This window comes from Dermochelys coriacea, chromosome 8 (assembly GCF_009764565.3).
Source record: "Dermochelys coriacea isolate rDerCor1 chromosome 8, rDerCor1.pri.v4, whole genome shotgun sequence".
NCBI lineage: Eukaryota > Metazoa > Chordata > Testudines > Dermochelyidae > Dermochelys > Dermochelys coriacea.
In genome coordinates, this window is record NC_050075.1 from 52,297,885 (window position 1) to 52,310,875 (window position 12,991).

Below are 12,991 nucleotides of genomic sequence, written 5' to 3' on the forward strand. Positions count from 1 at the left end.
GATCACTCAGCCTTCAGCATGTGGATCCCCACACCCCGCTAAATTGCATGAATGTACTGCTCATGAATTGTACAGAGAGCATGAATTGTACAATTCATGAGCTGCTCATGAATTGTACGGAGAGAGGAACCAGCCTTGCACCCCAGACTCCAGCCTTGCACCCCAGAAATATACTCTTACATTGCTCAAGACTCCCTTGGACAGTGCAAACTCATTAATTAGTTCGCCAGTCCAACAAAAGGGTAGTGGATGTACAACAGCCCTTTTAACACGACCTGAAATTCCTCAAGTACTTCAACCAAAACCACACAGTTTTAGATAAAATATAAAACAGATTTATTACCTATAAAGATAGATTTTAAGTGATTATAAGTAGCAGGCATAGAGATCAAAATTGGTTACGTAGAAATAAAAAAGATTCAGTCTAAATTCTACAGACTAAGAAAAATTTGAATCAAGCAGTCTCTCACCCTAATAAATGTTACAGGCAGCTCAGTTCTCACTACACAGGCTGGATTCCCTTCCCAGCATGGGACCAACCTCCCCAGTTCAAAGTCTATTTCTTTCAGATGATCTTCTGGGCGTTGAGATGGAAGAGGAGAGAGGCCAAGAGATGATGTCACTGTCCCTCTTTTATACTTTCTTCCAGCTGCTAGAAAGATAATTGCAGTAATGTGGGTTAGACAGCACTCATTGGCTATGTGTCCTCTGTGTGGAGTTTCTGGGATAGTAGATTATTCTTGGTGGGCCATCAACACCTGTCTGGCCAATAATAGTTGCTCCTCTATCCCTACTCTAGCAAGGCATCTTCTTTGTCTCACCAGCCTCAGCACTTCTCCGTTTGGTGAGACAGGCCTGGGGTAAAACAACCCCCATCTGCTGCACTGGGGCAGTCTTCATCTTCCCCATTCTGTGTTCCTTCAGCCATATTTTCTGGGTAGGATCACCCCCTTAGATCTACAACAAACAGAAGGTACTATTTCACTAGACACCAATACAAAGGGAGATACCTCCCTCTACCTCCTCATTGAGGTCAGGTATCATCCTGTGGTTTGCCCTGGGGAGTCAATCCTTCCCTTAGTAGGCGCTTAGGCATATCTATTTTTCCTATGAGAAGGAGCACAGCCTCTCCTCCTAGAGATGCTTATTTCCCCACTGCCACTGCAGAGGGTGGGGGAGGGGCAGGGACATGGGAGGGGCTTTAAAAGGGCTCAGGAAACTCTTAATTGGAGTCAGGTGTTCCTAATTAACCTGAGGCAACCCCTTCTCAGCTGATCCTAATTGACTTGTGGTAACCCCTTCTCAGCTGATAGGGAAGAGGGCCTTCAACATTCTAGAGCTTACACCCACCCACTTCCCTGGAATTTAATAGGATACGACTGTCGGGTGGGTGTGGAGCTACTGCTGTTGGCCTAGAGCAACTTCAGTCTTTGTCTGAGCTAGCCCCCCCCCCTTGCTGCCTCACTAGTGATTGCCCTGGTTGTTGCTGCTGCTCCTTGGGGGGCCCTGCTTGCCTGCTTCCCCTGCCTCTGTTTCTGCTGTCACCTGTGGGGTCCCTCCTGCTTGCCTGACCCCTGCCCTTGGACTCGCCATCCCTTCCTCTGCTGCTTTGGCTGGTGGACCTTCCCACCCTCTGCTTTGCCCACCAGTGGTTTCCCCTTTCCGCCTGTATTTGGCCTGCCTGCCCCAGCAGTTTTTTTTGTTTGTTTGCCTGCCCCACCCCAGTCTCTAGGAGTCTATTGGTTTGTAAACCCAGCCCTAGTCCCTGCAGTTAATCCCTGTGGTATTCTGGCCCTGTCCCCAGTCTGCCTCTAGCCCATTCCCTTCTCCCCTTGCCTTCTGTTGCCCTCCCTTGTCCAGCCCCTTCATTCTGTGCGCCCATGTCCCCTCCCCACATGCTTGTGCCCCTTCCTCATTTATGTTGAGCCCCATTGTACAATGCACCTCCCTCTGATATTGTAGTCCTTCCCCTCCCCAGTGCAGCCGAAGGAGCCGGTATTCCCATCTCATGGTATTGATTGCACTCCCCCTCCCCTGCCTTGATTGGCACCTCATTACCCCCAATTTTTTGGCATCCTCCTCCCCTGCCTGCAGCCTACTGGGGAGGTGTGGTTTGGCCTCTTGTCCCCATCCCCACCAAGTATGGTGGGGGGAAACAGCATGTGGGGCCCCCTGGATTGACCCTGCTGCCCCCTCTCCGCCTGCTCCCTCCCCAACCATCCCTGCGGCTACCCTCTCGACCGCTGCTGCCAGACTGCCTATCGTCACCCCCTGCTGGGGCACTGGCATTGGCGGGCACAGGTACAGACCCCGTTGCTGTCAGGTCTTCTGTCTCCTCCAATTCTGGGGGAGCCCCCCAGCTGGTAGAAAGGGCCAGGGGGGAAAAAAGTGTAAAAGCCCCACCTGGAAGGCCAACCACCCCATGGTAGGGGCTGTCCCCTCTGCTGCAGCCCCACCATCAGCTGCGGCCCCTCCGCCCCTTCCCTTGTCATCCCCTCCACCAGCTCTGGGAGCAATCATAGATACTAAGGTCAGAAGGGACCATTCTGATCATCTAGTCCGACCTCCTGCACAGCGCAGGCCACAGAATCTCACCCACCCACTCCTATGAAAAACCTCACCCATGTCTGAGCTATTGAAGTCCTTAAATCATGGTTCAAAGACTTCAAGGAGCAGAGAAGCCTCCCTCAAGTCAAGTCCCTCATGCCCCCAGCTACAGAGGAAGGCGAAAAACCTCCAGGGCCTCTCCAATCTGCCCTGGAGGAAATTTCCTTCCCGACCCCAAATATGGCAATCAGCTAAACCGTGAGCATATGGGCAAGATTCACCAGCCAGATACCCAGGAAAGAATTTTCTATAGTAACTCAGATCCCATCCATCTAATATCCCATCTCAGGGGATTTGGCCTATTTACCCTGAATATTTAAAGATCAATTACTTACCAAAATCCCATTATCCCATCATACCATCTCCTCCATAAACTTATCGAGTAGAATCTTAAAACCAGATAGATCTTTTGCCCCCACTGCTTCCCTTGGAAGTTTATTCCAAAACTTCACTCCTCTGATGGTTAAAAACCTTCGTCTGATTTCAAGTCTAAACTTCCTGGTGGCCAGTTTATACCCATTTGTTCTTGTGTCCACATTGGTGCTGAGCTTAAATAATTCCTCTCCCTCTCCTATATTTATCCCTCTGATATATTTATAGAGAGCAATCATATCTCCCCTCAACCTTCTTTTAGTTAGGCTAAACAAGCCAAGCTCCTTAAGTCTCCTTTCATAAGACAAGTTTTCCATTCCTCGGATCATCCTAGTAGCCCTTCTCTGTACCTGCATCCTCTCTTGAGCCCCAGAGCCTATGCCCAGGTGGCCACGGTCCCTCCACCCGCCACCTCGTCATCTAACCCAGCCACTGCCTCTTTTTCCATCCCTGGTGGCCAGGGCTCCTTTTCCACCCTAACCAGAAAGCACAGCGTCCGCTGCCTCCTGGTTTGCATCTTGCCCCACATAGAGATGGGCGTTGGTGAGGGTGATGGGCCCAAGGCCATGGGTGCAACCTCTAAGATGTATGGGAAGGTAGTCTTCTTCCTGGCATCGAAGGCCGCTGCCCAGGAGGTGGTGGAGAGGGGCCTGGTCGTGGTGGGCATGTATGTCCCCCTTGAGCCCTTGGAGGACCGGAGCATATGGGTGGTTTTCACTTCCGTCCTGCCCTTCCTTCTCAATGCTGCCCTTTAGCCTTTCCTTTCAACCCTGGGAAAGCCCCTGTTGGTGATTAGCCCTCTCCCGCTAGGCTGTAACAACCCCACCCTCGGTCACATCCTCTCGTTCCGCTGACAGATGCAGTTTCAACTGCCACTGGCGGTTCATGATGGGGAAGCGCTTGAGAGGTCCTTTTTGGTGCCCTACCAAGGGGCCCGTTACCGGGTGTACTACTCTTCAGGGCAGGCCCGGTGTTACCTCTGCCGGGCGAGGGGCACCTCCCCCCCACCAATGCCTCCCTGACCCTTTATACCATCATCCTTGCCCCCTGGCCCTGCCCCTGCTGGCCAGCCCTCCACCAACACCTTAGAGGGCTGGGTTCTCCTTCAGGGGAAGCAGGTCAAGCAAAAGGCAAAAGCTCAGCACCTCCCCCTTAATGTGGAGTCGGAGGAGGCTCCCCATAAGACCAGGAGAGTGGCCCCTGATGCCGAGCCTTCCTTTGCACCTCCTGATAGTGTCCAACACCTAAAGCTGGCTGGGAAAGTCATGGCAGCAGCGAGGAGCAGTACCAGACCCCTTCTGGAGTCCCTCCTTGTGGGGGCCTCAGATTGAGCCCTCCCCGTCCCCTTGTCAGCTGCGCCCACCATTGGCACCAAGGTGAGTGTTGCCAAGGGTATCGGGTAGGAACTTCTGCTCCATCTTCGAGGCAATGGAGGCCCTGGGTCTGACCCCGGTCTCCCTGGGGGAGGACAACCCCCAGCCAGCGGGCCTCAATCTGGGCGGCAGTTGCATTACGATGCCGCCTCCTCCCCTCTCTCCCCTTCCTCTGACTGATGCCCACACTCTTACTCCTGGTGTACCCCTGAGCCGTGCCCGGCTGCAGATGGCACCTTGCCTGACATTGGGCCCAGAGTGGGTGCATTTTTTTTCAGCAGGCGTCCATCTTCCTCAGCTCTTTGGATCTTCGTGAGTGCCTAGTCCTGGGTGGGGATTTTAATGCCACCCTCGAAGAGTGAGACCGCTCGGGGACTAAGCAGAGTCCGGCTGACATGGATATCCTCCAGGAGATCATAGACCATCACTCCCTGGTGGACGTCTGATGCGATCACCACCTGGAGGATGAGTCTACCTTTACTTATGTCCGGGTGGAGTAAGATCAGTCACACTACTCCTGGTTGGATTACATTTATCTATCTCATCATTATCTCTCATGGACCCACTCCTCCAGCGTTCGGCCAGCCCCGTGCTTAGTGGCCGTGATAGCCTCTCTGACTTCTGAGATGCCGAGGCTGGCCTACTGGCACTTTAACAATAACCTGCTGGAGGATGTGGGTTTCATGGCATCCTTCCAGGAGTTCTGGCTGGCCTGGCAAGGGTAGAGGTGTGCCTTTCCCTCAGCGCAGCAATGGTGGGATGTGGGGAAGGTACGCACCTGGCTCTTCTGTCGTGACTGGGGCACCAGTCGGCGGAGGGATGTGGTGATAGAGCAGGGATGAGGTGATAGGTCTTGGAGCTGGAGAGGTGCCTGGACACCAGACCCAGGGATCCATCCTTCTGCAGAGCATGCCGGGAGAAGCGTGAGGAGCTCCGGACCCTCAAGGATCATCAGGCCTGGGGTGCGTTCGTTCGTTCCCACATTCATCTCCTTCAGGAGATGGATCGCGGCTCCCACTTCTTCTATGCCCTGGAGAAGAAGAGGGGGGGCCAAGAAGCAGGTCACCTGCCTTTTGGCAGAGGACAGCACCCCCCTCATGGATCCGGAGGAGATGTGTGGAAGGGCCAGGGCCTTCTATGCCAGCTTTTTCTCCCTGGATCCGACCGACGCTGATGCTTTCAGAATGCTCTGGTATGAACTCCCGATGGTCAGTGCAGGTGACTGGGACTGGCTGGAGCTGCCGCTCACTCTGGCTGAATTCTCAGAAGCCCTCCATGTCATGCCCACTAATAAATCTCCAGGCATGGACGGGCTGACTGTGGAGTTCTACTGCGTGTTCTGGGACGTCCTTGTCCTGGACCTCATCATCATCTGGGCCGAGTACTTGGAGAGTGGGGGTCCTCCCTCTGTCATGCAGGTGAGCCGTGCTCACCTTGCTACCGAAGAAGGAGGATCTCCACGACCTTCAGAAATGGCATCGGACTACAAAGTCATAGTGAAGGCCATCTCACTGCAGCTGAAGTCCCGGGTCAATCCATCTTTGAAAACCCTGTATTTGGTCCAGGACCTCTTGGAGCTCGGGTGTAGGGATGGTCTGATATTCGCTTTCCTTTTCCTGGATGAGGAGAAAGCATTTGACAGGATGGACCACAGGTATCTCTTGGGCACTCTGTGAGCATTCGGCTTCAGGCCCCAATTTGTGGATTTTCTCCAGGTGCTGTATGCCTTCATGGAGTGTTTGGTCAGGCTCAACTGGAGCCTGACCAAACCAGTCAGCTTTAGGCAAGGGGTACATCAGAGCTGTCTGCTGTTGGGCCAGCTGTATTCTCTGGCGATCAAGCCCTTCCTCTGTCTCCTCCGCTGGAGGTTGACAGGGTTGGTGCTCCAAGAGCTGGAGTTGTGGCGGGTCCCATTGCCATACGCCAGTGACATGCTTCTTGTGGTCCAGGACGCAACCTGGTGCGGGTGGAGGCCTGCCAGGTGATCTACTCGGTGGCCTCCTTTGCCCGGATCAACTGGATCAAGAGTTCTGGCCAGATGGTCAGGGACGGGTGGCAGACGAGCTCTCTCCCACCCGCGCTTCAAGCCATTCAGCGGAGTGTGGGTCCACTGCTCTGTCTCGGCGTTTATCTTTCTGCCACACATCCTTTTCCACTGGAGAACTGGCAGGATTTAGAGGGCAGGGTGGGTGAGCGGCTGCGGAGATGGACAGGACTGCTCTGGTACCTCTCTCTCCAAGGGAGAGAATGATGCTTGCTGGTCAGCTGGTCCTATGCTCTGACACTGGCTCAACACCCTGACCTTGGCCCTGGGTTTCCTGGCCCACCTCCAGAAGATAGTTCTGGAGTTCTTTTCGCCAGGACTGCACTGGGTCTCGGCAGGGATCTTCAAGTTTTCCCTTGGAGGAGGGAGGACAGGGCCTGATCTACCTTTGCACTCAAGTCCAAGTCTTCTGACTCCAGGCACTGCAGAGACTTCTTTATGGTGCATGTAGTCTAGTGTGGAGCACTCTGGTGCACGCCTTCCTGTGCCGCTTCTGAGGGCTTCGATATGACCAGCCTCTCTTTATCTCCATCCGAGAGGTCTTCTGTGAAACCTCTCTGAGCTGCCGGTCTTCTACCAGGACCTCCTCTGGCCCTCGAAGCTGGTATGGCAACCAGGTCCATGGCAGCCACCAAAGGGGTAGATCTCCTCATGCAGCCCCTGCTACACAATCCCCAACTTGGTGTGCAGGTGGCGGAGTCCCCCTCGGTGCACCAGAGGTTGGTCCTGGCAGGAGTCACCAGCATTGGAGACTTCCTGGACTATGACTGAGGAGACTTGGATCCCCTGATGCTCGCTCAGCATGTGGGGCTCTCCACCCATCGTACTTCCAGGCACATTCTTCAGGAGGTGAGGGCAGCCTTGTCACCGGTCTCTCTAGCTTAACTTTGAGCAGGTCCTGAGGGAAGGTGCTCCCCACCCACCCCACAACCCAGGCCCTCTGGATCTTTTCATTGGTTCCCTGTCCTGTGAGCTTCCTCAGCAGCCTCACCCTTATACCTCGAGCTGGCTGCGTGGCCTCTAGCTGGTTTGCTTTTGAACTGCGCCAAGGGCACATCTGTACATGCCTGTGCTCCATATTCTCCATTTCCTCACCCTCATGTCCCACTCCGATACCAAATGGTGGGACTTAATGTCATCTGTTGAGGGTGAGGAATCCCGGGGGGCCAGCCTATATTCCACCCTAGTCCCTCTGGGGATATCAGCCCTCTGGGATATCAGCTGATGGCTCCTCCATGGAGCCATGAGCACGGGTGTGTATTTGGCGTGGTTCACTCCAGTCCCTGAAGCCTGTCCCTTCTGCAGCATGAGGGAGACCCTGGCACATGTTTATCTTGAGTGTGCCAGGTTGCACCCCTTTTCCGACTCCTCCTGGACCTCCTTTAACATTTTTGGCTGCACTTCTCCCCCTACCTCTTTATACGTACACCCCCGTCTGTGGCCCCACAAAGTCGCGGGACCTCCTCATCAATTTCCTCCTAGCGATGGCCAAGGTGGCCATCTGTAACACCAGGGAGAGGATGTTGGCTGAGGGGGTTCTCTGTGACTGTGGGGCCTAAATCTGATCCTCCTTTTATTCACGCATCTGGGCAGAGTTCCTCTGGGCAATGTCCACCTGGCTTCCTTGACACCTTTGAGGAACAGTGGATGCTGTCCAGGGTTCTCTGCTCGGTGTCCCCTTCAGGTTCCCTATTTTTGACCCTTTGTCCTTCACACCAGTCCTTATTATTTTTTTCGTTGTCCCCTGTAATTCCTTGAGTTTCCGGGTTCTGTGGATTCTCCCCATAGGCTGGGGGAGGGTCCTTTAGCCACGGGCGGGCGTCCACTTCCCCAGAACCCAATGGGAACAACCTCTTGCAGCTGTCTGGCCTGACTTTGTCACACTACTGAAAGGTCAGCTGTGGTTGTTTCCCTGTAGATAAATCTCTGCATTAAGCATCTTCGCATAACTGTGTATCATTTTCATATGCCTTTGTATTATGCCTCTTCATATAACCTTGTATTAAGTCTTTCCATGTATAACCTCTATTTTCATACAACTTTGTATCAAGTCCTTTGATATAGGAATTTTGTATTGAGCCTTAGTATAATGTTATAGCCCCTAAGGATAGTTAAGGTAGAAGAAAAATGTCTTTTCGCTAGGAGTAGAATCAGATCTCCCCCCTTTTAATCAATTGCCCTGTTGAATGAATGAGGTGAATGAGTAAGGCATGGAAGGCAAGCACCTCCAGACAGCTGCAATAGTTGGAAAGGGGATGGAAGCCAGACCCAAGAACAATAAAACTTGGGCTCATAAAAGAAGATCAGACATATTGAGGGCCTTGGAAGTTAGAAGCGAGCACCTTCTTTTCAAAACACCCTCTTTGAAAATAAATGTGGCAGCATTAAGACAACACCCAGAAGGAAGTGCCACAGATGACCAACTGACACAGATTTTGCATCTGTGGTATAGATTTGCATGAGAGGGAAGCTGCTATAAATGTGAGGTGTCTTGCAGAGAATCCCGGGTCTCGTCTTGTCAACATCGGAGCATTGATCTGGATGGACAGAAGCCCGGCTCCACCCCTTCCCCATCTAACTCACCTGGCCAGTGAAGTTAAGGGGAGCAACCAGTTGGTAATAACAACAAGATGCAGTGTGCTTGTGTGTGTATGTGAGTGCATGAGTGTAATATATATAATATGCATATGATACAGTGTTGATTGATACATGTATTACCAATAAATATGATGCTTTGCCTTATTCCCCCGAGAAGATCCTGTGATAAGTACAACATCCCAACCTCACAACATATCTCAGTAACAGATATAGCAATACTTCATAACTTAACATACAATTATAGTACATACAGTTCAACAGGATATTAAGGTTCAACAGAGCAAGACTTTTAAAATGATACCCCACAAGGCATGCATTGTACAAAACATATCATAATCACATGACAATGGTGAATATGGGGGTTCCAGCATGTTACTTTGTAGTACTGAGTGTCACAGTCTCCCTGTTTCTCTTTCTCTCTCTCTCTGAATGTCAATGGTATTGTTCTCTTCAGCCATCTGAGCATAGGTGACTCAGTTCTTTAGCAAAAAGAACGAGGAGTACTTATGGCACCTTAGAGACTAAGTGGAAAATACTGTAGGAAAATACATATCTATAGATATAGATATATGCCATGGCAACACCCATTTTTTCATGTTCTCTGTGTATATATATATATATATATATATATATATCTATCTTCCTACTGTATTTTCCACTGCATGCATCTGATGAAGTGGGCTTTAGCCCATGAAAGCTTATGCTCAAATAAATGTGTTAGTCTCTAAGGTGCCACAAGTACTCCTCATTCTTTTTGCTGATACAGACTAACATGGCTATCACTCTGAAACCTGTCAATTCTTTAGGTAACCCCTGGAATGATGGGTAGTCTTTGTTTCTCATGAATTTAGGGTTTTCTTTAATAAGTGATATTTGTGCTTACTATTCAGGGGAGTATGCGTGCCCCAGATGGGCTCTGGCATCATCCCATTCGCAGGAACAAGTTCAAATACCTCATAGACCATCCCATCTGTCTGATGGGAGCTGGAAGGTAAGTGAACGGGGGTAAGGGAGATGGTGAAAGTGAAGAAAGATGAGGGCTGGGAACATCCCTACTCTTCATGTCTAATGGCTGTGATAACAAACACTCAAGTATTGGCTGGGAAATAAACAAGTGGAAGTGCTGCCTAACAATCTGGAGAGATTTTTCAGGGCAAGGTGTTTTCCTTTGAGGTCATGTGGTTTCTTTTGGGAAGTACTCTTTTCCAAAGGAGTCAAGTCTCACACATTTATATAATCCAGGATTGCTGTGAGGAAGCCCTGCCTGTCTTTAATAGATTTGGAAGAGGATGTAGCTCTCCTATAGCCTTTTGCCAGCTCCTTGTAATTTAACATTGCCTTAGTCATGCTAGGGAAGTGATAATGTTCCAATCATATGGTGTCTTTACCAGAAATAAGACACACACATATTTTGGCACATCAGTGGAAACAAGTCTGAAAAGCAACCCCTTACCAGTGTTATTGCAGACAGTAGTTCCTGGCAGATTCATTTAAATGATTAAGATTAAAAATATCAGTGTGTCACCCTTTATTAGCCAAGTGTGACAAGATACCAGGTATAGCCTTCATTAGGATGCACAGAATAATCCCCCCCTTAGCCTGTGACTAGCATTAGGAAAGAAGTGGAATGCCTGGTGATGAGCTCAATGAACAAGTGCTTTCCTCTATTTTCTCAGGGATGTTTCTTTTCTATATGACATAGCTGGAAAAGAAGATGAAAGAAAGATGTCTCCAGCAAGCCCTTTAGCTGAACCACATCATGATGGTTCATCCATGACTAGTGCTGTGAGTGCTAAAGTTTGATAAATCTTTCTCGTTTCATTTAAACCCTTGAACATAGTGATCAAAAGTTTTCTTCACCAATCTGAAACCCTGCTGATTCTTCTTTACCTTTCCCAGTGTTAATGAATGTTTAAGAGCAAGATATTCATAATAGTAGTCACTGTGGGAATGGTGGAAAGTGTAATTCGGTTACTCCCTTTCAGCCTGTCTCGGCTGGAGTGCCTGCAGAGAACGGTGCAAGAGCGCTGGTTTTATGGGATTTCAGTTCAAACTCTATCAAGTCTAGCTGTTTCCAGCCATAATTATTTTAAGCAATAATATAGCCACACTAACTGTAAGATGGGCCACGGCTGTTCTTGCAGGCATCACTGTACAGAATGCTGTGCTTCCGTTTTACCCCCTTCCATTTTGGTGTGGCTATGAAGATTTTAAATTTGAATGAGTTCTCGGTGTAGATTTAGGGAGGATTTTCATTTGCACTCAGCATTGCTCTAACTCTGTGAGAGTTTGACTGATGTTGATCTGTTTTAGATTTAGGCCTGGTTTCCCACCCAGCACAGTCTTTTAATCTGTTACCCTTTGATCTAATAACTCACTGCTTTTTTTTTGGCTATACAATTTCTTCAACAATAGAAAACCTCCCATCTCACAGTCCGAATTCAGACACATGTTTATTTTATGTCATTAATTTAAATTTATTTTAGATTTGTGAAGTGCACCAATCATCCAGATTCTCAATACATACATGGAGAAATGGGAAAGCAGTACAAAAAGCTTCTGCACAAGGCTTGCTCTCTAAGCAACCCCAACAGATATCCCTTCTGGGGTATAATGGGAGTTTGTGTACAGCTTTTACCAATGCGTTTTATGCTCTGATGTCTCCGTTCTGTCCTTCACAGACAAGTGTAGCAGATAGCCTGGTCCCTGAAAAATTTCACATTGTGAAGAACAAAGGAATCCTGGGCTTGGAGTATTACGATGAGTGAGTGCTTGTATGGTTTACAGAGAATTCTCCTCAAAGTTTAATGGCCTGCCTTGCATTATAGCGTGGGGCAAGGTAATAAGGCCAAGAACACTGGCCAAATATATGCAACCTAATCCAGGGGTGAAGAGTACATAATGTCTGGTTTAGCAGTTGTGTTAAGAGCATATCTAGGAAAAGGGCTGCAGAAGAGATGTCTGGTAACACCTGTCCCTGTAGAGCTGTCTGAGCAATGCTCTTACATCCATTGCTGTGTGATGGCTAGAGGGCCAAACCTCTTTTTTTTTTTTTTTTCCATTCCTCTGACTACCTCTCAAGAGCTGGGCTGTCAAATATATTTCTGGTTGTGTCTGAATGTGGCAGTAGAAATCTGATGAGACCATAGAATTGCAGAAATATAGGGCTGGAAGGGTCCTCAAGAGGTCATCTAGTCCAGTCATTAGAGGGCAATGCTGAGAGACTCCTTAAAGTCACTGTTGGCTGTTGTATGAGTTTAATTGGAGTGTGTCTGTCTTTTTACACTCTACCTACCTTTTAGAATTGAATTCTGCAATAAAGCTAGACAGGTTCTCTCAACCCACATAATGGATCTTCAGGGCCCTAGTTGTAATCCTGAAGCTACCCCTTCAGGTTTTCCACCTTTTAGTCCTCCTGGCTGTGAGGCTTGAATTGAGTTCACTAAACCTTGACCAAAGAAGTCTGGAGAGAGTTCTTTTAAACCCTCAACACCATGCCTTAAATTTGTTGGAGTCTCATATTCTCTTCCTTCTTTCTCCATCAGGGAATAAAAGACTGAGATTAGGAATTACATCCCAGACTTCTGAGTGGCAGTATATATCATGTTAATATAAGTAATATGAATAATAATATTAGTATTGTGTGTTATACTTTTTTATTTATTGGTATTATGGTAACACCTAGGAGCCCCGGACATGCACCAGAAGTCCATTGTGCTATGTGCTATACAAACACAGAACAAAAGGGCAGTCCCTTCCTCAAAGAGCTTACATTCTATACAGCACCTTTGAGGCAGTCCTGAATTCTACAGCTAAGCCAGAATACTGTCTGACGCAGGTTTTAAAATTTATGTTTGTTTTACAGTAAATACACAACGCTACTTGAAGATAGTGAAAATAGACTACGGCTATTCCCATCTATGTGAGTACTGTCCTGCACTACGTTCCTATTAGAACAAGTGACAGTATGGATTTAATTTCTATACAATACCTTGTA

General features: G+C 49.0%; 1 protein-coding gene across 1 annotated transcript in view; it reads left to right on the top strand.

Moving 5' to 3' along the window:
• AXDND1 (axonemal dynein light chain domain containing 1) overlaps positions 1-12,991 on the top strand; it is a 51,165-nt gene that overhangs the window by 4,204 nt on the left and 33,970 nt on the right. The window contains exons 4-7 of the mRNA XM_043491370.1: positions 9,885-9,985; positions 10,671-10,779; positions 11,676-11,758; positions 12,860-12,916. Of these exons, the coding sequence (XP_043347305.1) occupies positions 9,885-9,985; positions 10,671-10,779; positions 11,676-11,758; positions 12,860-12,916 (350 nt within the window). The remainder of the gene's footprint in view (positions 1-9,884; positions 9,986-10,670; positions 10,780-11,675; positions 11,759-12,859; positions 12,917-12,991) is intronic.